Source organism: Neodiprion virginianus, chromosome 5 (assembly GCF_021901495.1).
Source record: "Neodiprion virginianus isolate iyNeoVirg1 chromosome 5, iyNeoVirg1.1, whole genome shotgun sequence".
In the NCBI taxonomy this organism is placed as follows: Eukaryota; Metazoa; Arthropoda; class Insecta; order Hymenoptera; family Diprionidae; genus Neodiprion; species Neodiprion virginianus.
Window position 1 is genome coordinate 24,869,409 of NC_060881.1, and position 17,337 is coordinate 24,886,745.

At 32.7% G+C, this 17,337-nt stretch overlaps 1 protein-coding gene across 7 annotated transcripts in view; it reads right to left on the reverse strand.

The window, feature by feature from the left end:
• Nucleotides 1–2,916: 2,916 nt before the first annotated feature.
• Nucleotides 2,917–17,337, reverse strand: part of LOC124304338 (sodium/potassium/calcium exchanger Nckx30C) — a 44,603-nt gene continuing 30,182 nt past the window's right edge. For 6 of the 7 annotated variants that reach the window (XM_046762387.1, XM_046762385.1, XM_046762384.1 and 3 more), the window contains 3 exons: nucleotides 16,529–16,781; nucleotides 15,240–15,628; nucleotides 2,917–3,444 (listed from right to left, as the gene is read on the reverse strand). In XM_046762387.1, the coding sequence (XP_046618343.1) occupies nucleotides 15,388–15,628; nucleotides 16,529–16,781 (494 nt within the window). In that variant the 3' untranslated portion in view covers nucleotides 2,917–3,444; nucleotides 15,240–15,387. Of the gene's footprint in view, nucleotides 3,445–15,239; nucleotides 15,629–16,528; nucleotides 16,782–16,809; nucleotides 17,031–17,337 lie in introns of those variants that run through there. The other variant, XM_046762386.1, reaches the window with a different exon arrangement.

The following is a 17,337-nucleotide window of genomic DNA, read 5'->3' on the forward strand; positions in this document are numbered from 1 at the left end:
TATTCTACGCCCCGTGTATATAATTGTAATACAAACCGATAAGCGCATATATTTTGTACGAATCATTTTCTACGGTTATATCTATTAGGTAAATATTGCTCAGCTCCTAATCATACACGTTTATATGTGTTATACGTATTATATGTACGAATGTGTGTATGTGATGTTCTAATTACATATTATTATTCATATCGTGAATGTTATTTTATTTATTTATTTATTTTTTCTGGAACGAGAACGAATTTAAAAAACTAACATAACGATACAACCATACATTTGTATAATAAATTGGAATTGAAAATTTTTAGATTCGCACAACATCGTCATTAGATGAATTTATATTAAAGTGTTGTTCGTAAATTGTACGAAACGAGTTAATTTTCGTGGTAGAGTTTACTTAATTTCTTCGATTATTGTAACTACCGTGATTTTTATTTTTTCAATATTAATTTCATTTCTTTTAACACGTTAGTTTATCCCTTTGAAATTTTCTTCTCACTTCTTTCTATATTTATTTACTATACCGACAAACTACCGAGTATAACATCAAGTCGTAAAAAACGTTTTTTTTTTTCATCTCTACTTTTTCTCCCGTCATATTCAAACCGTACAAATCACATTTACAATTATATATCGTGTAACAGGGAGATCGTGAAAGTAACGAATACGCACTTCGATGGAAAAAAATACTGAAAATTGTACTCTTCTATTATCGACTATACACAATACGTATGTATATACATAAATGCATACACACATAGATACATATAATTATGTATATTCATAGTATGCAATACTGCCGTTTCACCGCAACCTCCTTCTCCTGCATCCTCTTCTTCCTTTTCTTCTTTGCAAATTTCACTATTCGATAAAAAAAAAAAAAAGCACTTTCCTCATACTTTATACTTCTTCTTTCTTTCATATATCATGCGGTGTCGGTGTTTCGTTTAGAGAAAGAAACTCTACATTACGATGAATATATAGTGAATATTTGATTGACAATGATCTGGAAAATTTCATTCGTAAGTCGAGTTATTATCATCTAGATATTTGATTTTATTCACGAACGTAAGTAGTTTTAGAGTCGATGTCTTCCTTTTTTTTTTTTTTCTTTGTTTTTCTCTCGATCATTATTTTCTTCCCGCGTTCGTGGATTTTCCTGCCGACCACGGCATCGCATTTGCTCTTTTCTCGATCTTTTCTTTTCTTAGACATTTACAACTAACAATCGTAAGAGGACAAGAGGAAGGGGAAGGTCAACGAATATATTTGGGATTCGTTGGATGGTTGTCGTAATAGAAAGAGAAGGAAAAAAAAAAACCTTAAACGCGTGAGTGAAAAAGACACGAAACGTACCTGCCGCGTTGCATTCAAGTATTTGTGGATAGGTCGAGATGAAAAGCTATAGTGATTTTCAACGGACCTCGAAGAGAATATTCCAATGAAATGATAATAACGGTAATAAGAATAATTGTAATATCGATGAATGAAAAACGTCGTGAGTCGAGGGGGGAGGGGGAATGTAAACGTTACGTGACAAATGCGTGCACCAAGTAAAATGAATGAATCAAGAGATGTTCGGTATACTAATAATATCTATTGATATAACAAACTGCAACAACGCTTCAACAATCTAATTATAGTAACAATTATAATATAATGGCAATAATAACAACAATATTATGTATTTATAATAAAAGCTATAAATCGTAGGTCGAGCTTAAGATTCTGCATACATATACATACATATATATATATATATATATATATATATATATATATTATTATATATATATTATATATATATATTATGCTATGTATAATGTGTGCTTGCTATGTGTTTACTGTGTTCGCGTACGTGTGTCTCTGTGTGTTTCTGTTTGTTCGTGTCGGAGGATTAGATTTAAAAATTTTTTAAACTTCTTTAAACGTCTCGAGAATCAATCTCGACGCTAAAACAATACAGGAATTATACACAGAGCCAAGTGACAGGGGGAGGATGGTTCTTTTGCTCCTTGTTTATCACTCTCTCACTCCCTTTCTCCATATTCTCTCTTTCTCGCCTTCTTCACTAATTTTCTTTACATTATTCATACAGCTATGTAGTATATAATGCATAATATAACATGATATAGTTGAAGGTAAAAGTTATACGCATATAAATATATTTCGAGCATACGTATCCACGAAATCCATTTCGTGTTCACATATAATATACCAATTGTGTTACTATCATTGTTATTTTTGTTGTTGTTATTATTATTACCATACACTTCGTACGTACGTATAGCTGTAATAACAATACATACCTACCAAAGCAAATTAATATACATATTATATGTATGTACGCATATGCGTTAAGAATTTATGCAGCATATATATACACACGTATGCATGCATGTGTAGAGTGTGATAGATAATACTTTGCAGTATAATTTGACAATAATGAGATAATAATAATAATAATAATAATAATAACAATAACGACAACAACAACAATAATAACGATAATAATGATAATAATGTTTTTTTTTTTTTTAAGTACGCATCAAGTATATTTATGCAACACGTAATGTATTTGTTGATAATATTCTTCTAGTCAAATCTGTAGCGTATAGCGATAGCAGACAATGTTACGGAATGATGAGTAAATTTTTTTTGTTCTCGATTTTTGCCTTCATCTCTCAATAAATTTGAATTCAACCGCTGACGGTGATAATCCTCATGTAACGGGTAAGAATGAATATAATCGGTGAATTTAGATTATGAATATAAGTTTTGCATCGTGTACAGTTGTAGGTATAGTAATATAGGTATATTATATACACTTTAGGCGAAATGTCTAGGAGATGTATGTATAACAAGGTATAATAAGAATTGGCTTTTTTTTTTTGTTTTTTTGTTTTTTTTTTTTGTAATCAAATCATAGTGGCATGTATCATTATGCGAGTCGCGAAGTCGATATATCATTCATATCATGTGGATACCTAGGATAGGTACAATAGATGAGTATTAGAATTTTATTTTTATACACGCGTATGATTAACTCATTCAATTTTATTCACGTTGTTTTTTTTTTTTTTTTTTTTTTTTTTTTTAAATTTATTTTCATTTTATTTTCTGTTCAAAATTAAAAATTTCTTTCTAATCGTCACGTCAATGGATATTCCGTTTTGCTCTTGACCGCAGGAGGAAAAGTTGCCTGTTTGTTGGCTCGATTTATCAAAATTCTACGTTATTTTACTACAGACTGCAGTGACGCAAGTAATGCGTGAGATAATCTTATTCGGATCTCGATGTGAGCATCGATTTATTGTTTATTATTTCACGTGAGTAAGTTAGTTAGTTAGTCAGTTGGCCTGCGTGAGCGCAGTACGTGACTGCGGTATATTTTCTTCTCTATTTATTTTTCGCCTTACGATGATTCCAACGTTGTCGCGATACCTGAAAAATGAAAACAACATTTCCTATATTATCATCATTTTTTTTTTTTATCGACAATATCGCCTGCGTATAACGTACAGGGTGGTTAATTTCAATCACCCGAGACGAATATTGCATGAAAAAAAACGAAGGATATGCGAAAAAACTTTATGCAAAAACTCGGAGGGTTTTAAGGTGGTAAATGATGCACATTTTTGATATTTTTTTTTTTTATTAACCAACAGCTGATTTAGACATCAGCAGCTGATCTCGCTAAAGTTTTGCATAAAAATTTTTCTCCCACAATCTCTTTTCGTTTCTCAGGATATTCGATTTCGGGCGATTAAAACCGATCACCCCTGTATTTATACGTGTTTATTTACTTTATTTATTTATTTATTTTTTTCTTTTTTTCTCCTCGGCCTATGAAATCGACTTCGAACGCATAACGATTACAATTACTTATGTAGTTATTTCTACAAGAATAATTTGTGAAATTATCGCGATTAATAATATAGGAAATTTTGTTTTTATCGGACAATTCAGTCGTCTTCACTTCAATCACTACGTACGGTTTTTACGTACTAGCCGTAATTTCTGAATTTACATTTCGATGTATTGAAACAATTAATCGTTTTCTTGTTTGTTTGTTTTTTATGTTTTTTGTTTTTTTTTTTAAATTTTTATTGTTTTTGTTTTAATTTTTTTTTTTTCAACTTTATTTCTCGTCTTGTTTTTTTATTTTATTTTTGTCTCATATACGCAAATAGAATAGGTAGGCAGCTAGATTAGATAGGTCGAATAGAGATATATAAATAGATGCAATACAGGTTGCTTAGATAGTTTTAGTAGATTGTTTAAAATCTCTTTTCGTTATTTATCACGCGAAAGAAAAACACCACGCTTCTCGTGCGGCAGGTGTGTTATATTGTTTTTTCATTTTCGTTTTCGTCTTTCTTTTTTTTTTTTCTTGTTTTCTTTTTGTTTTTACTTGGTACCAAAAAACAAGAAGATGTAGAAACGAACTAACGTATGCAAACAAAGTCGTAAAACATCAAGGGTGACTTGAAGTATATTATTGTCCCATGTGTGTGCGAGTGTGTGTGCGCGCGTGTGTGTGTGTCTAGATATAAATCGTGATTTTTTCCAATAATAATTTCGTATTCACCAACTTTTTCCAATTAAACTTTATCATCGAAACTTTTCCCATTTTCGTATTATTCACGTCGGCGTCACCAACAACAACAAAAATTGCATTAACATCAATAATAATAATCACAATAACAGCAACAAGTAATAATTGTTACAAAAGTACAACTTTCCGAAACAGTTTTAAACTATGGATAAGCAATTATTGCAAAGATTCGTCATCGATTGTACGTAGAGTAAAGGATATCTGGAAAACGAAAATATAACTGCAATAATGTAGAATATAGATAAATAAACAAATAGTTTCAGTGTTTTCTCTACGTTCATTGATCAGTTTAAATGGGAAGAATGAAAAAGAAAACGTACCGTACGTAATATGTATGGATATGTATATATGTATCTACGCGTTTTGCAACTGTCTATTAAAACATTATCTAGGTGTATGAATGTTTTTTTTTCCAACACCCGCTTTGAAAAGTTCGTTTTTCGATGCTCGCGTAGCGTGCGTAATGCGCCCCATGCGACAAAACAAGATTAGCGAATGCGCACGAGCAGAATTCTATATTTTACACACTAGGGCCTTCTTTGACGCATGCGCACTATCGGACAACTCAATTTTCCGCACCGTTTCGTTGAACGCAAATTGCCTAACCTTAATTTCAGCCACACTGTAAGTGGCACCTTCGATGCTTCTCAAATCAAGCTTTCCATCACAGTTGTTGTAAAAAATAGCGTGCTCAACACAACATACTACCTTTTAACATCTGTTATTCAATGCAAATTCTATTATCTTTACATATATATATATATATATACGTCCATGTATATATATATATATATATACAAATCTCTAATGCTCCTTTGCTCTACTCATCGAGTTTTCTTCTCCTCTTCTCTCCTCTGTTTATTCATTTATATTCACCGCTCAAATTGTTCAAAAACCTAAAGTTTCAACAACAGATACGTATATACATATAACACACGCTGCAATTGTATGTATGTACATAAATGCGTATAATTTACATCCCTGCCACGCTGCACTCGTTTTACATTTCAATATGTACGTAGGTCGATATACTGATTATTATTTTTGTGTAAATACAATGTGTGTGTGTGTGTGTGTGTGTGTGTGTGTGTGTGTGTGTGTGTGCGTGTGTGTAATTTTGTTTTTCTTTGCCTCGTCTACACTTGCACGCGCCCCCCTAATTAATATGTAATATTCGGAACTTCTATAATTAATTAACTTATACGTATGTATATATTATATATAGATACATGTATAATTTGTATAACATATCGTGTATATAATATATGAATCTATGTATATTTTCTATCATAGCTACATAGTATCCTACAATGCTCTAGATTAATGTAAGGGTAGACATCAACATTTAGCTATGTTATAATATGGAGATATTTTTTCATATATTCCTTAACCTTAATCTTATTTTTATGTATAGATGCCTTATTGTTATTGTTATTTTTGTTGTTGTTGTTGTTTTTGTTGTTATTATTATTATTATTATTATTTATTCATTTATCAATTTGAATTTTTTACTCTCGACCTCAACACATACGTGTATAAGTATATGTATAATAACATTGTTATTACAATAATTCTCTACTTTTCTCATTATCATTATTATTCTTATTATGGTATTATAGGTATATATAATCTATATACCTATCCTTATATTTCGTAAAAAGTTTTGTATATAATGATATCGTTCGTATGTATAATATTATGTTATTGTAGTGCTTTACGTTATCTCATGTATTATATATATATATATATATATATATGATGCTGCTGCTGCTTCTGCTGCTTCCGCTGCCTGTATAATCTTTATAATTTATACGTTATCGTATTCTTTATTACTTTATAATTACACGGAAATATGTAACAGATGTATGTATATAAATTTAGTTTTCCGTTATTGTGGTCATACATACATATATTACATATATGTATACCTGTGTCGTAAAATTTGCGTATATATGCGTCAGGTTTTCTTTTATTATATAATGTATATAATATGTGATATATCGATTAGTTTATATCATATGATTATAATAATGATCGATATTTGGTGTACCGCGAATTACAATTAACGCGACGTGTTTTTGGTTTCATTTTATTGATTTTCTTAAATATTTTTTTTTTTTTTTTGTCTCTTACGCGTCACGTTAAACTGTATTATTTGCTTTTGTTTATCAACTGATTTATTTTACAACTCTTTCTCTTGCTGCTTTGTATTCATCATCACCTCCTCAATTCTACAATTACAGCTTATAACGCGACTATTAATATTACACGTATAAGTACCTATTATGCACATACTATTTAAGTTTTTTAGTTAAACGACAGTTTGCTAATATAAAATTTTCTTTCACTTCATTTTGCGATTTTTCGGCTCTCTCTTTTATTCTGCCCAATCCGTGAGCGAGTCGTTTATACGATGAGAATCGAATAATATAACTAGACAGGCTGGTCTATCACGCATAACCCGGAAATAGTGCAGCACAAACTTCGCGCTGTATATATATATATAGGTATATACGTGTATATATAATTTAGGGCGTTCCTTAAAAAGTCCAAATAATTCAAAAATAATTCCCCAATTTTTTCAGATTTTTATCCGAATCCATGCCGTAAGAATCTTGATTTCATAATTGAATGAATCCTTTTCAAGAGAACAATAAATCTAAAAAAACAAATTTCGATGAAATTTTATGCAAAATGATTTCTTGGGTCGCTGATTACGAATCTGAACTATAAATTTCGAAATTCAAAATGGCGGATCCAATGTGGCAGACAAGAATCCTAAAAGTCACTCGACGTTGCCGTCTTGTACCCGCCATTTTGAATTTCGAAATTTATAGTTCAGATTCGTAATGAGCGACCAAAAAAACCCCGCTGTATAAAATTTCATCGAAATCCGTTTGGTATATTTATTGTTCCCTCGAAAGGGTTAAATAGGAAAATCAATCCTGTGGCTGCACAGGTCAGAGTTGAGATGAGAATCTGGAAAAATTGGGAAATTATTTTTGAATTATTTGGAGCCGATGTAGAAGGAGAGACAACCGAATTTCAAAAATGACCTTTTTGAGGACCACCCCACTATATATATATACATTTATATACGTATGGAAAAAGTGGTCGTTGAAAAGTTTGATTTTTAACACGTATCTATAGAAATTTTACATACTTATTCGCGATTATTATATAAATTTGGGACCTCACAGCGATTGGTTGAAAAACAAAATGACAATAATGATAACAATAACAATAATAACAACAATAACAGTAATAGTAATGATAATAATATCTTTAACCGAAGAAGAAACTGCTCGAAAAGTAATCCTGAATTTATTTATCATAAATATTTACCGGATATTCGAAGTTGGTTCAGATCATGTTTGAGGTGAAATGAAAAGAGGAAGAAATTTTCTTTCTAAATGCAAGATATATCGTTCTTTTATCATACAGCAGCCTCTATCGATTCATCAATTCATGTATTATACTTATAAAAGATTTTTTTCAACGATACATTTCATATATATTTTGTAAATTTCTCTTTCATTCGTCTATAATATCTAGTTAATGTGTGACTAGCGGTATATTATCATACTACCAGCTAATATCTATAAACGCACACACTTTATGCAAATTGCAATAATAATTATTGCCGACTGGGCGGAACCGCTTCTTCCTTCTCTCATTTTATCCATTACACAAATACGTAATATGTATTCAATGATAATACAGTATTCCAACTATATGGAGCTACATATATATCTCTGCACCTTTATCGAATCACTTTTTTTTTTTTTTCTCTCTCGTTTCCAAGCTCATCTTTCACTCCGATCAGCAAGTTTTTTGACTCTCCCGCATTTCACCATTTCGAAAGAATGAAAGGAAAAAAATGGTTGTAATATTTTTTTAAAAATCTCTGGAAACTCTTTGGTTAAAGAACAACGTGCGAGATAACGAGTCGAACGTACGTAAATTAAGAGACGATAATTGAAAATCGTAATGATATTGAAAGTAATCACATACAAAGTTCGTCCTAAAATTTATTTATGTTTTCGTCATGTTTATCATTTTATTCTTCTATTAATTAATAATCTATCCTAATAATGTAATTATACACTATTTATAATATGAACAATTTATTATTCTCAGCATCGCTTTTTTTGATATGTGCGTTCGTGCTTCGTACAAATATACCGTATATAAGATATTGGATAGATATATTATACAAACACAATATGTTCATACTTTTCACGTCTTCTTTCTTTGCTTAAATTTTCCTTCGATTTATCTCTATCCATTTTTCAACCCGACTGCACGCCATCATTTTTTAAACACTCGAATCTTCTTTACCCTCACGCGGATTATTTCTCTATTTTTTATGTAATTTTCAGCCGGTTATCTACATTCACTTGTAATTCATTCCAAGCAATAAATTCTTTTCTTCATTTTCTCTCGTTCTTTTTTACCACCACCACGCGTCTTTTCGTTTTTTACACATCATTATACGTACACATATTTTATATAAATCAACTTATCACGCACCCCGCCCCCGTTTTTTTTTTCTCATTCCGCGCCTTCGTCCCTACGTGTCTATATATATATATATATATATATATATATATATATATATATATATTCTATGTTTATAATAATGTAGATGTAAAGCTTAAACGCGCGTTCATTTTTAGAATTGTTATTACTTTAAGTATGTATTAATTCTTTCTATACCTCTCTGACTATTTTCTTTTTGTCTCCTTTATTTATCTAATTGTAAAATACAGAGTACAAATTGTATGTCGTACGTGCTTGTTGTATTATTTTGTAACGCGTCGCATGTACACAACGATTCTCTCCGGATTTCAATTTTGGAGTAAAAAAGAAACAAAAACAAAAAAAAAAACAAAAAAATGACAAGAAGCACGAAGATGAAAAAAATCGAGATCAAACCTTCTTTTCCAGAATTCACGTCTATGTCACTTCTGCCAATTATTATGATGATTATTATTGGATAAATCCTGAATTTTTTAAATGTCAAATCGTATCTTGGAGCTCTATGGTCATGGCGTGAAAAAAAAAAAAAAATTGTATTCATTGTTACCAGTCTTACAAAGACCGCATTTTCTAACACCTGGCTTTCTAGGTTTATGTAAATAATTGAAAGGAGGGATTAAAAAAAGGCCTAGACAAAAGTAACTACGCTGCAAAGGAAGAAACAGTTTTTTTCTCAACCGTTTTTCTTAACTTTTGGTTACAGATACCGACAGCCCTTTTTAATTCTCCTCTTCCATTTTTCTCCATGGAGAATTACGGCCGTGTGTTATTAACCTCTGTATATAACCATTGCTAAAGTATTTGTAATCGATCAAACGGAACACGTACGGAGATCCGACGAAGGGTACATGATTTGCGGACTTTCGACCCGTTTCTAAGCCATATTAAGGGGGAATATTCACCTGGAAACGAAAAAAAAAAAAAAATCACATTCCGGAATTTATTTCAGCAAAACTATTGGAACTATCGGACCGGGTTTTTTTCTAGTTAAAAATATGCGTTTCCCAAAATATCTCCAACTTTCTTTGATTAAAAATATCGACGGAGTGTCGTAAAAAAATTTTCCAAAAGGGTGCCAGATACCGAAAATCATTTCAACTAAAAAAAAAAGAAAGAAAGAAAACGAAACTGGATATTGAAATAAATACTACTATCATAACCGATTTGGAAAACTATCGATTTCCGACAAAATGACAACCGCTTGAAACGAACGTAGCAAAAAAATTCTTCAACATTTTGCCTAAAAAAAGGAAAACCAAAAACCAAGCATCGGAAAAATAAAATCTCATGACACTTGTCGAATAATTACGTATACAATAACCGTAAGAAACTTCAAGCCAACCGATTCGGTGGTTTTTCGAAATGTTTTGGTTATCAGTTTTTTTTTTTACCGATTTTCAGCGAATTTGCAGTCACGTTCATTCATTGATTCGGAACAATTGAAAATATTTTCGAAAATGTACGTATATTCTCGACGAGAAAAATTAAACTATCCGTTAATTCCGATAATTTCCCTGTAAAAAAAAATCAAAAAATCCTGAATATTACCGTTTTTTTTTCGTTTCCACGCGTATATTCACCCTCGATACGCGTCTCGGTCTGTGAGCAGCACTATCGTACAGTTCGCAATCGCTGTTATAATAATAATAATAACGCAGCAATTTTACACAATATGCATATGTATACATATTTTTATTGTGTACATGTGTGTGTGTGTGTGTGTGTGTGTGTGAGTGTGTGGATCTATATGTATATATACATATATTTACTACATATATTCTCGTTATCGATACATCGGGAAGATCGTATTGTGCATCATCTCTATAGCCTGTATATAGTAAGTATATGCGGGAATATTACGAACGTGAAACAGATGTACAAATTGTACTCATCTTCAACGATTGATAATTTGATGAAAAAATAAGAAAATAAAAAAATAAAAAAATAGAAAGTATTTTACACAGCGTGAACGCGATGCTTGTTTGTTTATTTTATTTTGTTTTTTTCTTTTTCTTTTTTTTTTTTCTTACCGTGAGAGTACACGTGTGAATTCAAAGAGACGAAAATTTTGTCAACTCTATTAAGAGGCGGTTATAAATGAAATATTTGTGAATTTTTTTTATATTATTCGATAATTAAAAGATCTCTTGCGGGTAAAGTATTTGAACTGTTAAAAATGTTTTCTTTTATTATTCCAGTGTTATCCATTTTTTCATTTGCAAATTCACGTATTCGTAACTTGTCAACATAATGATACCTGAAAACTATATAAGTCGATGTACGGCTGCGACTCTTTAAGAAAATTAATGGAAAGTATAGATTTTTATTCAATAAAAATTTTTTAGTTTCGGGAAAGTGAGAAAAACTCGCTGCGCACAATTCGTAAGTAAAAGGAAAATTATCCCGTGGGTATAGATGAGGCATAGAATTGAAAACATTTCTCAGTTTTAACCGTTCGAAAAACTTTTAGGTAAAAATCGATACAATCTGCAAGATGTCCAATTTTTTTCACACCATTTGTCGCATATTATTTACACCGCGTAAAAAAAATTCGCTCTTACCAACGGCCAAAGGTACCTTTTGATATACATGTATTTATATATATATCGTTCACGTGCGCAATACTCCGTCAATATACGTTTTATAGATTACACCCTACAAGGGTGTGTATAATTATTTATAATTATTTATAATATACTTGTCTAACGGTCTACGTTAGTCTTTATTACATGGTTACTGTACTCAATAAAGTAATATATACGTATTTTTTCTACGTAATACGAAACGATGGAGTGCCCGTGACTCTTTTTTTTTTTTTTTTTATTTTTGTTTCAATCGTTTTGGTAACAGTTTATATACCGTAATATGCGTTACATAACGTTCAGGCAGAAAAGAAACGATAAAATCGTTTCAGATGTACGTGTTTAATGGTATGGAGAAAAAAAAAAAAAAAATAGATAGTCGGGGATTAAGCGATCAACCTTACGTTACAAAACGTTGAGAAAAACCGAAAACTATTTTAGAGAAAAGTATGAGAATTGGGGAATATTTTTATACATGATGCAATTATGTACTTAAAACCTTAAGTTTACTTTCGTTCTACGTTATAACTTCACTCTGAAATGTCCACTACGTTATTACTACTATCGTTATCGTTATCATTATTATTATTATTATTATTATTATTATTATTATTATTATTATTATTATTATTATTATTATTATTATTATTATTATACGATTTAATAATTATAAATTTGATATATTAATATTTAATTATGGTCATTCTGTTTTATATATACATATATATATATATATAGATATATATATATATAGATATATACCTATACATGATATATAATAATATACATACGTATAATGAATATATGTGTGTATATATGTATACATAATATGCAGGCTGTATTGCGTACGTCTGCGCGGGTGTTGTAAGGTATATATTATTAATATCGTTAATCCTATGTTTAATTAATTTATTTGTTATTTAATCAAATTTTGTATCTCTACATCGAAAAGCTAATAGGCCGCGTCTAGGCATGTGTGTGTGTGTGTGTGTGTGTATATATATATATATATATATATATATATATATATATATATATATATATATATATATATATGTATGTGTGTGTGTGTTTGTGTCTTTCACTACAGAATAATTATTATGCAATGTACGATAACACTTTATGATTTAACGTTTCATTGTAATTTAATTTTATACTTGCGTTAACGTACTTAAATATTTCATTATTCTTGTCGTAGTTGTTGTTGATTTTATCATTATTATTATCACCGTTACTAGTATTTTTATCGTGATTAACTTTGTTGTTCGGTAAATTCTTGCTTTTTTCTTTTTTATCTATCGTAATTTTGTTCACTGGTTATAATTTTTCTTTATTATCATTATTATTGTTAGTATTATTATTATTATTATTATTGTAGTATTATCTTCTCTACATTTCTATGCGTATGAAAATTATTTCGTCGACGTCACGTTAGGTAGGTGTTTACAGTATACAATGCAGTATGATACATGCACCTGACGTGGGTTAATTGTTAAATTTATTTTCATCGGTGTTCATTGTAAGATTAACGCAATGTAAACAATGTGGAATTTAATAAGTAATAATCTTTTAACTTTGGAGGCAATTAGAGTTATTATTATTATTATTATTATTATTATTATTATTAATACTATTATTACTAACACCATTATTATCATTATTATTATTATTATCGGGATAGAAATCGTCTAGCGTGGAGAAAACGAAAATAAAAAAGCGTATTAATTGTTACAATACGCTACATAAAATTAATCACGTGGTACAATAATTGATATAAAAGTGAATTTCTCTTTTCTCTAGATTTTGTTTCGTATAATTTTTATTTTTCACTATGGCTGCCTTATTGCGTATATATACATATAGAAACGCATGACGCTCGAATGTTTCATTTTCCAAATAGAATTTTTCAAACACGCACGCGGTATATTGGTTTATAAAACCATGCATAAATTCCAACAGCTGATTCCTTTTATCAATCTAAATCTCAATTACCGAGCTGTAATAATATGCGAATGGTTTTTCCGCACAACTTTGCCGTCAAATAAGTAAATTTAAAATTTTGAGGTCGTAACAAAATCGCTTAAGGGAAAAACGAGAGAGAGAGAGAGAGAAAAAAAACTAAAACTGACAAGAACGAATAAAAGTTACAGAACAGTATTCACTCCCCTCAAGATCTGGATCCCTCGTAAATATACATTATCAGGATTATCCAAATATTTCTTTTCAACGCAGCGTGCACCGCGTATAGAGAAAGGTGAAACGGAAGGTTTCGAAAAGGAAAAATTTTCGAAAAGAAAATCAACAAGAAAAAAACAACAAAAAAAAAAAAACAACAAAAAACACCATAAAAATACAACAAACACAAACGTGTTTAATTTTTCCCGAGAGGTTAGGTATATCTACCAGCAGTTCCACCCCCCCCCCCCCCCCCCCCCCCGCCATCTCACAAAACCTTCCGATTCAAGGTTAAAGCTGCGGTTGCGCCCCTCGGTTCGCTGCCTCATTTTCTCTCCCTCTCCCCTCTCTCTCTATATTCTCTCTCTCTCTCTCTCTCTCTCTCTCTGTCTCTCTTTTTCGTTCTCGGTTAAGGAAACTCCTAGCGATCGAACCACCCCGCCGCCGGCAAAAGCACCGCACCGTCGAATCGATACCTGCAGGGGTGGTTCACTGCGCCTCGCTCTCGCGCTCTCTCTCTCTATCTATCTCTCTCTCTCTCTCTACCCCGCTTTATATTCCTCTTGTCTACGTATATGTATGATAATACGGTACATACATATAATAAATTGGCTAATACAGACGTACTGTAGCTATTTGTGTGTATCCACGATTTGGGTTACAGGTATACGCATAGGCGGGATACGTAGGTACGTACAAATTGTATTCACTGCGTTAGAACAGCGATGGCTGATTTCTTAATGCCGAATGCGGCCAAGTGTGTCTCTAGGTCTGTCTAACTCTCTCTCTCTCTGTTTGTCTATCTTTACATGCGCGATTGTATGTCGTGCAATGGTTCGCCCCAAATATCGTACAAGTCAAGTAAATAATGTACCTAATATGGACGATAATTATAATGATAATAACAACAACAACAACAATATTAATAATAATAACAATAATAATAATAATTTATGTTGATTGTGTTATAGATTTGAATATTAATGATAATATTCATAATAATAACAACAACAACAACAACAACAACATACCACGTATGTATGCGCACGATATATAATCATAGTTTGGTGTGGTTAGATTATCCTCTCTTTTCCTTGATATATATATATAATATGTATATATACGCATGCACATGTCAGCGCACACACACAACGTAACATAAGTGTACCACGGATCGTGCTCCATTCACACTATACATGCGCACACAGACGTACACACACGCACACACACGCAAGCACACGCACATAGGTATGTATATATATTAATATATACATACATAATTGAATCAATTAATCGATACGTGTTTATACATATGTACATACAGCAATTGCGGTTGTTTCGAAGACGGCTATGTAAGCAGGGTCGGAAGGTTGTTGGCGATGATGATCGGTTGGTTGGGTGGTTGGCTGGTTCGTTGGTTGGTTGATTCGGTTGATTCGGTTGATTGGCCGAGATGATTCCGTCAGTTTCCTATACCGGGCAGACGAAGACCTCATATTCGAACATCAGCGATACCGCGACGAATACGAAGTACAGAAGGAACATGGTGAAACCAAGGCCCTTGTTCATCCGCCACCGGAAACAGGCGATGCTCAATATCACGAATATCAGCATGCAGAACAGGATCGCTATGCTGCAAACCATGCCGACCGAGTTCACCTCCACCGGCTTACCGTATATCAGACCGTAGAGGAGCCACGGCACCGGAAGTCTTCGCGGAGAACGGGAAGAAGAATGATAAATCATATCAGAAAATAAGAAGAAGAAGAAGAAGAAGAAGAAGAAGAAGAAGAGGAAGAAAAAGGAGAAAAAGAATGAAAGGCTCATAGTTGAGGTGGTTTCAATATTAATATGTAAACATTATAATGTTAAATTTTAATACGTTCATTGTCATTTATCATTTAGTAAAAAGTATTATTCAAGACGTCCAGCTTTAGCAGTGTAAAATCTGTGTTTTGGAAAACCCTGTCAAAAGAACTTTACGGATCCATAAACGATTATCATAATACCCTTTCTCATAGTCGTTTGGGTTTCTTTCCGAAATCTCTTATACTCAAGAAATCAAACACCCGAACGCGCATGCGTGAAACCACGTGATTCCATTGGCAGATCCGACCAATACAAGCCGAGTTTTTCGTCCGCTGATTGTCAGGCTGACCAACTCAATTGCGGCCAGACGCGATCCATAAAAAATCGCAAGTGTCTCGACGTTACATTACGATGAAAAATTTGACGGATCTGCATTATAGTCAACATAACCTCGAAACGCTTGCCTTAATTGACAGTTCTCGTCGAGGCCCAATCAGACATGCAGAGTTGGCAGGCCTGTCTAAACAGTCGAAAAACTTGGAACATGCGCACCGAGGTGTTCAGTTTCCCGAAATCGTCACGGAATAGTCTCGATCGTCAACCATTGACGTAGTAAAACGGAAAACAATTATCATGGGAAATCCGTATCGTTGTACTAAATTCGACGGTGAATTTTTGTCGCAGCTATTCAACGTCCGTCGCGTAATGCAAACGAAGGTATGAAAGCTGCTGCTGCTGGTGCTACTGGTGCTGGACACCCTGCAGGAAGTGACAGTAGTGCGGATAAAATGAAGCAGCTCACCCGACAGTAACGTCGAATATATTGCTGCCGACCGAACTGGACACGGCCATGTCACCGAAACCCTTCCTGGCAACGATCACGCTGGTTATCAAGTCCGGGATGCTCGTACCAGCGGCTAGGAACGTCAGGCCCATCACTTCCGGCGGTATTCGTACCGTGTCACCGGCGACGTTGGCCCACCAAACCATCAGGTAAGAGTACGCGGCGATCCAGAATATTGAACCGATGAACGTCACCGCAAAAAACTTCTTACCTGCGTCGATGAGAATCGGTGAGTAAATTTTTTACAAACGTACATAGGTAGCAAAAGTAGGAAAGAGAGGACGGTAAGCGGTTTTCAAGTGATCGCTGTTTCCATTGACGGTTCGATCAGTCAGACGCTTATACTGGCTGATTGGCTGACTGGCTGGCTGGCTGGATGCTTCGCTTTGGAAAGTGCCGTAAGCTTCGGTGGTTTTGGAATCCTTCCAGAGGACTGCAGTGCTACCAGTCATTCCTCCTTCTTTTACCACATTCGAAAAAATACTCGATCTGTACAACTTGCCACTTTTACCCACTTGTCGGTACAAAACAAAAAGATGCAATCGGTAAAAATCTCCTTTTCTTCTTGCGAAAGAGATATTTGCTTTGACTTCTAATACAAGTCAAAGAATCCCGCAATGTAAGAATTCGAGAAAATGCTTGAAGTAATGCACGACAATTATTCTTTGAAAGGAGTTAACTCAGTCTCTCCATGTGAGGATATCCTGAATACGTGTTTGAGTCACACGTACCATAGACATATATCTATAAGATATAAATGTACGAAC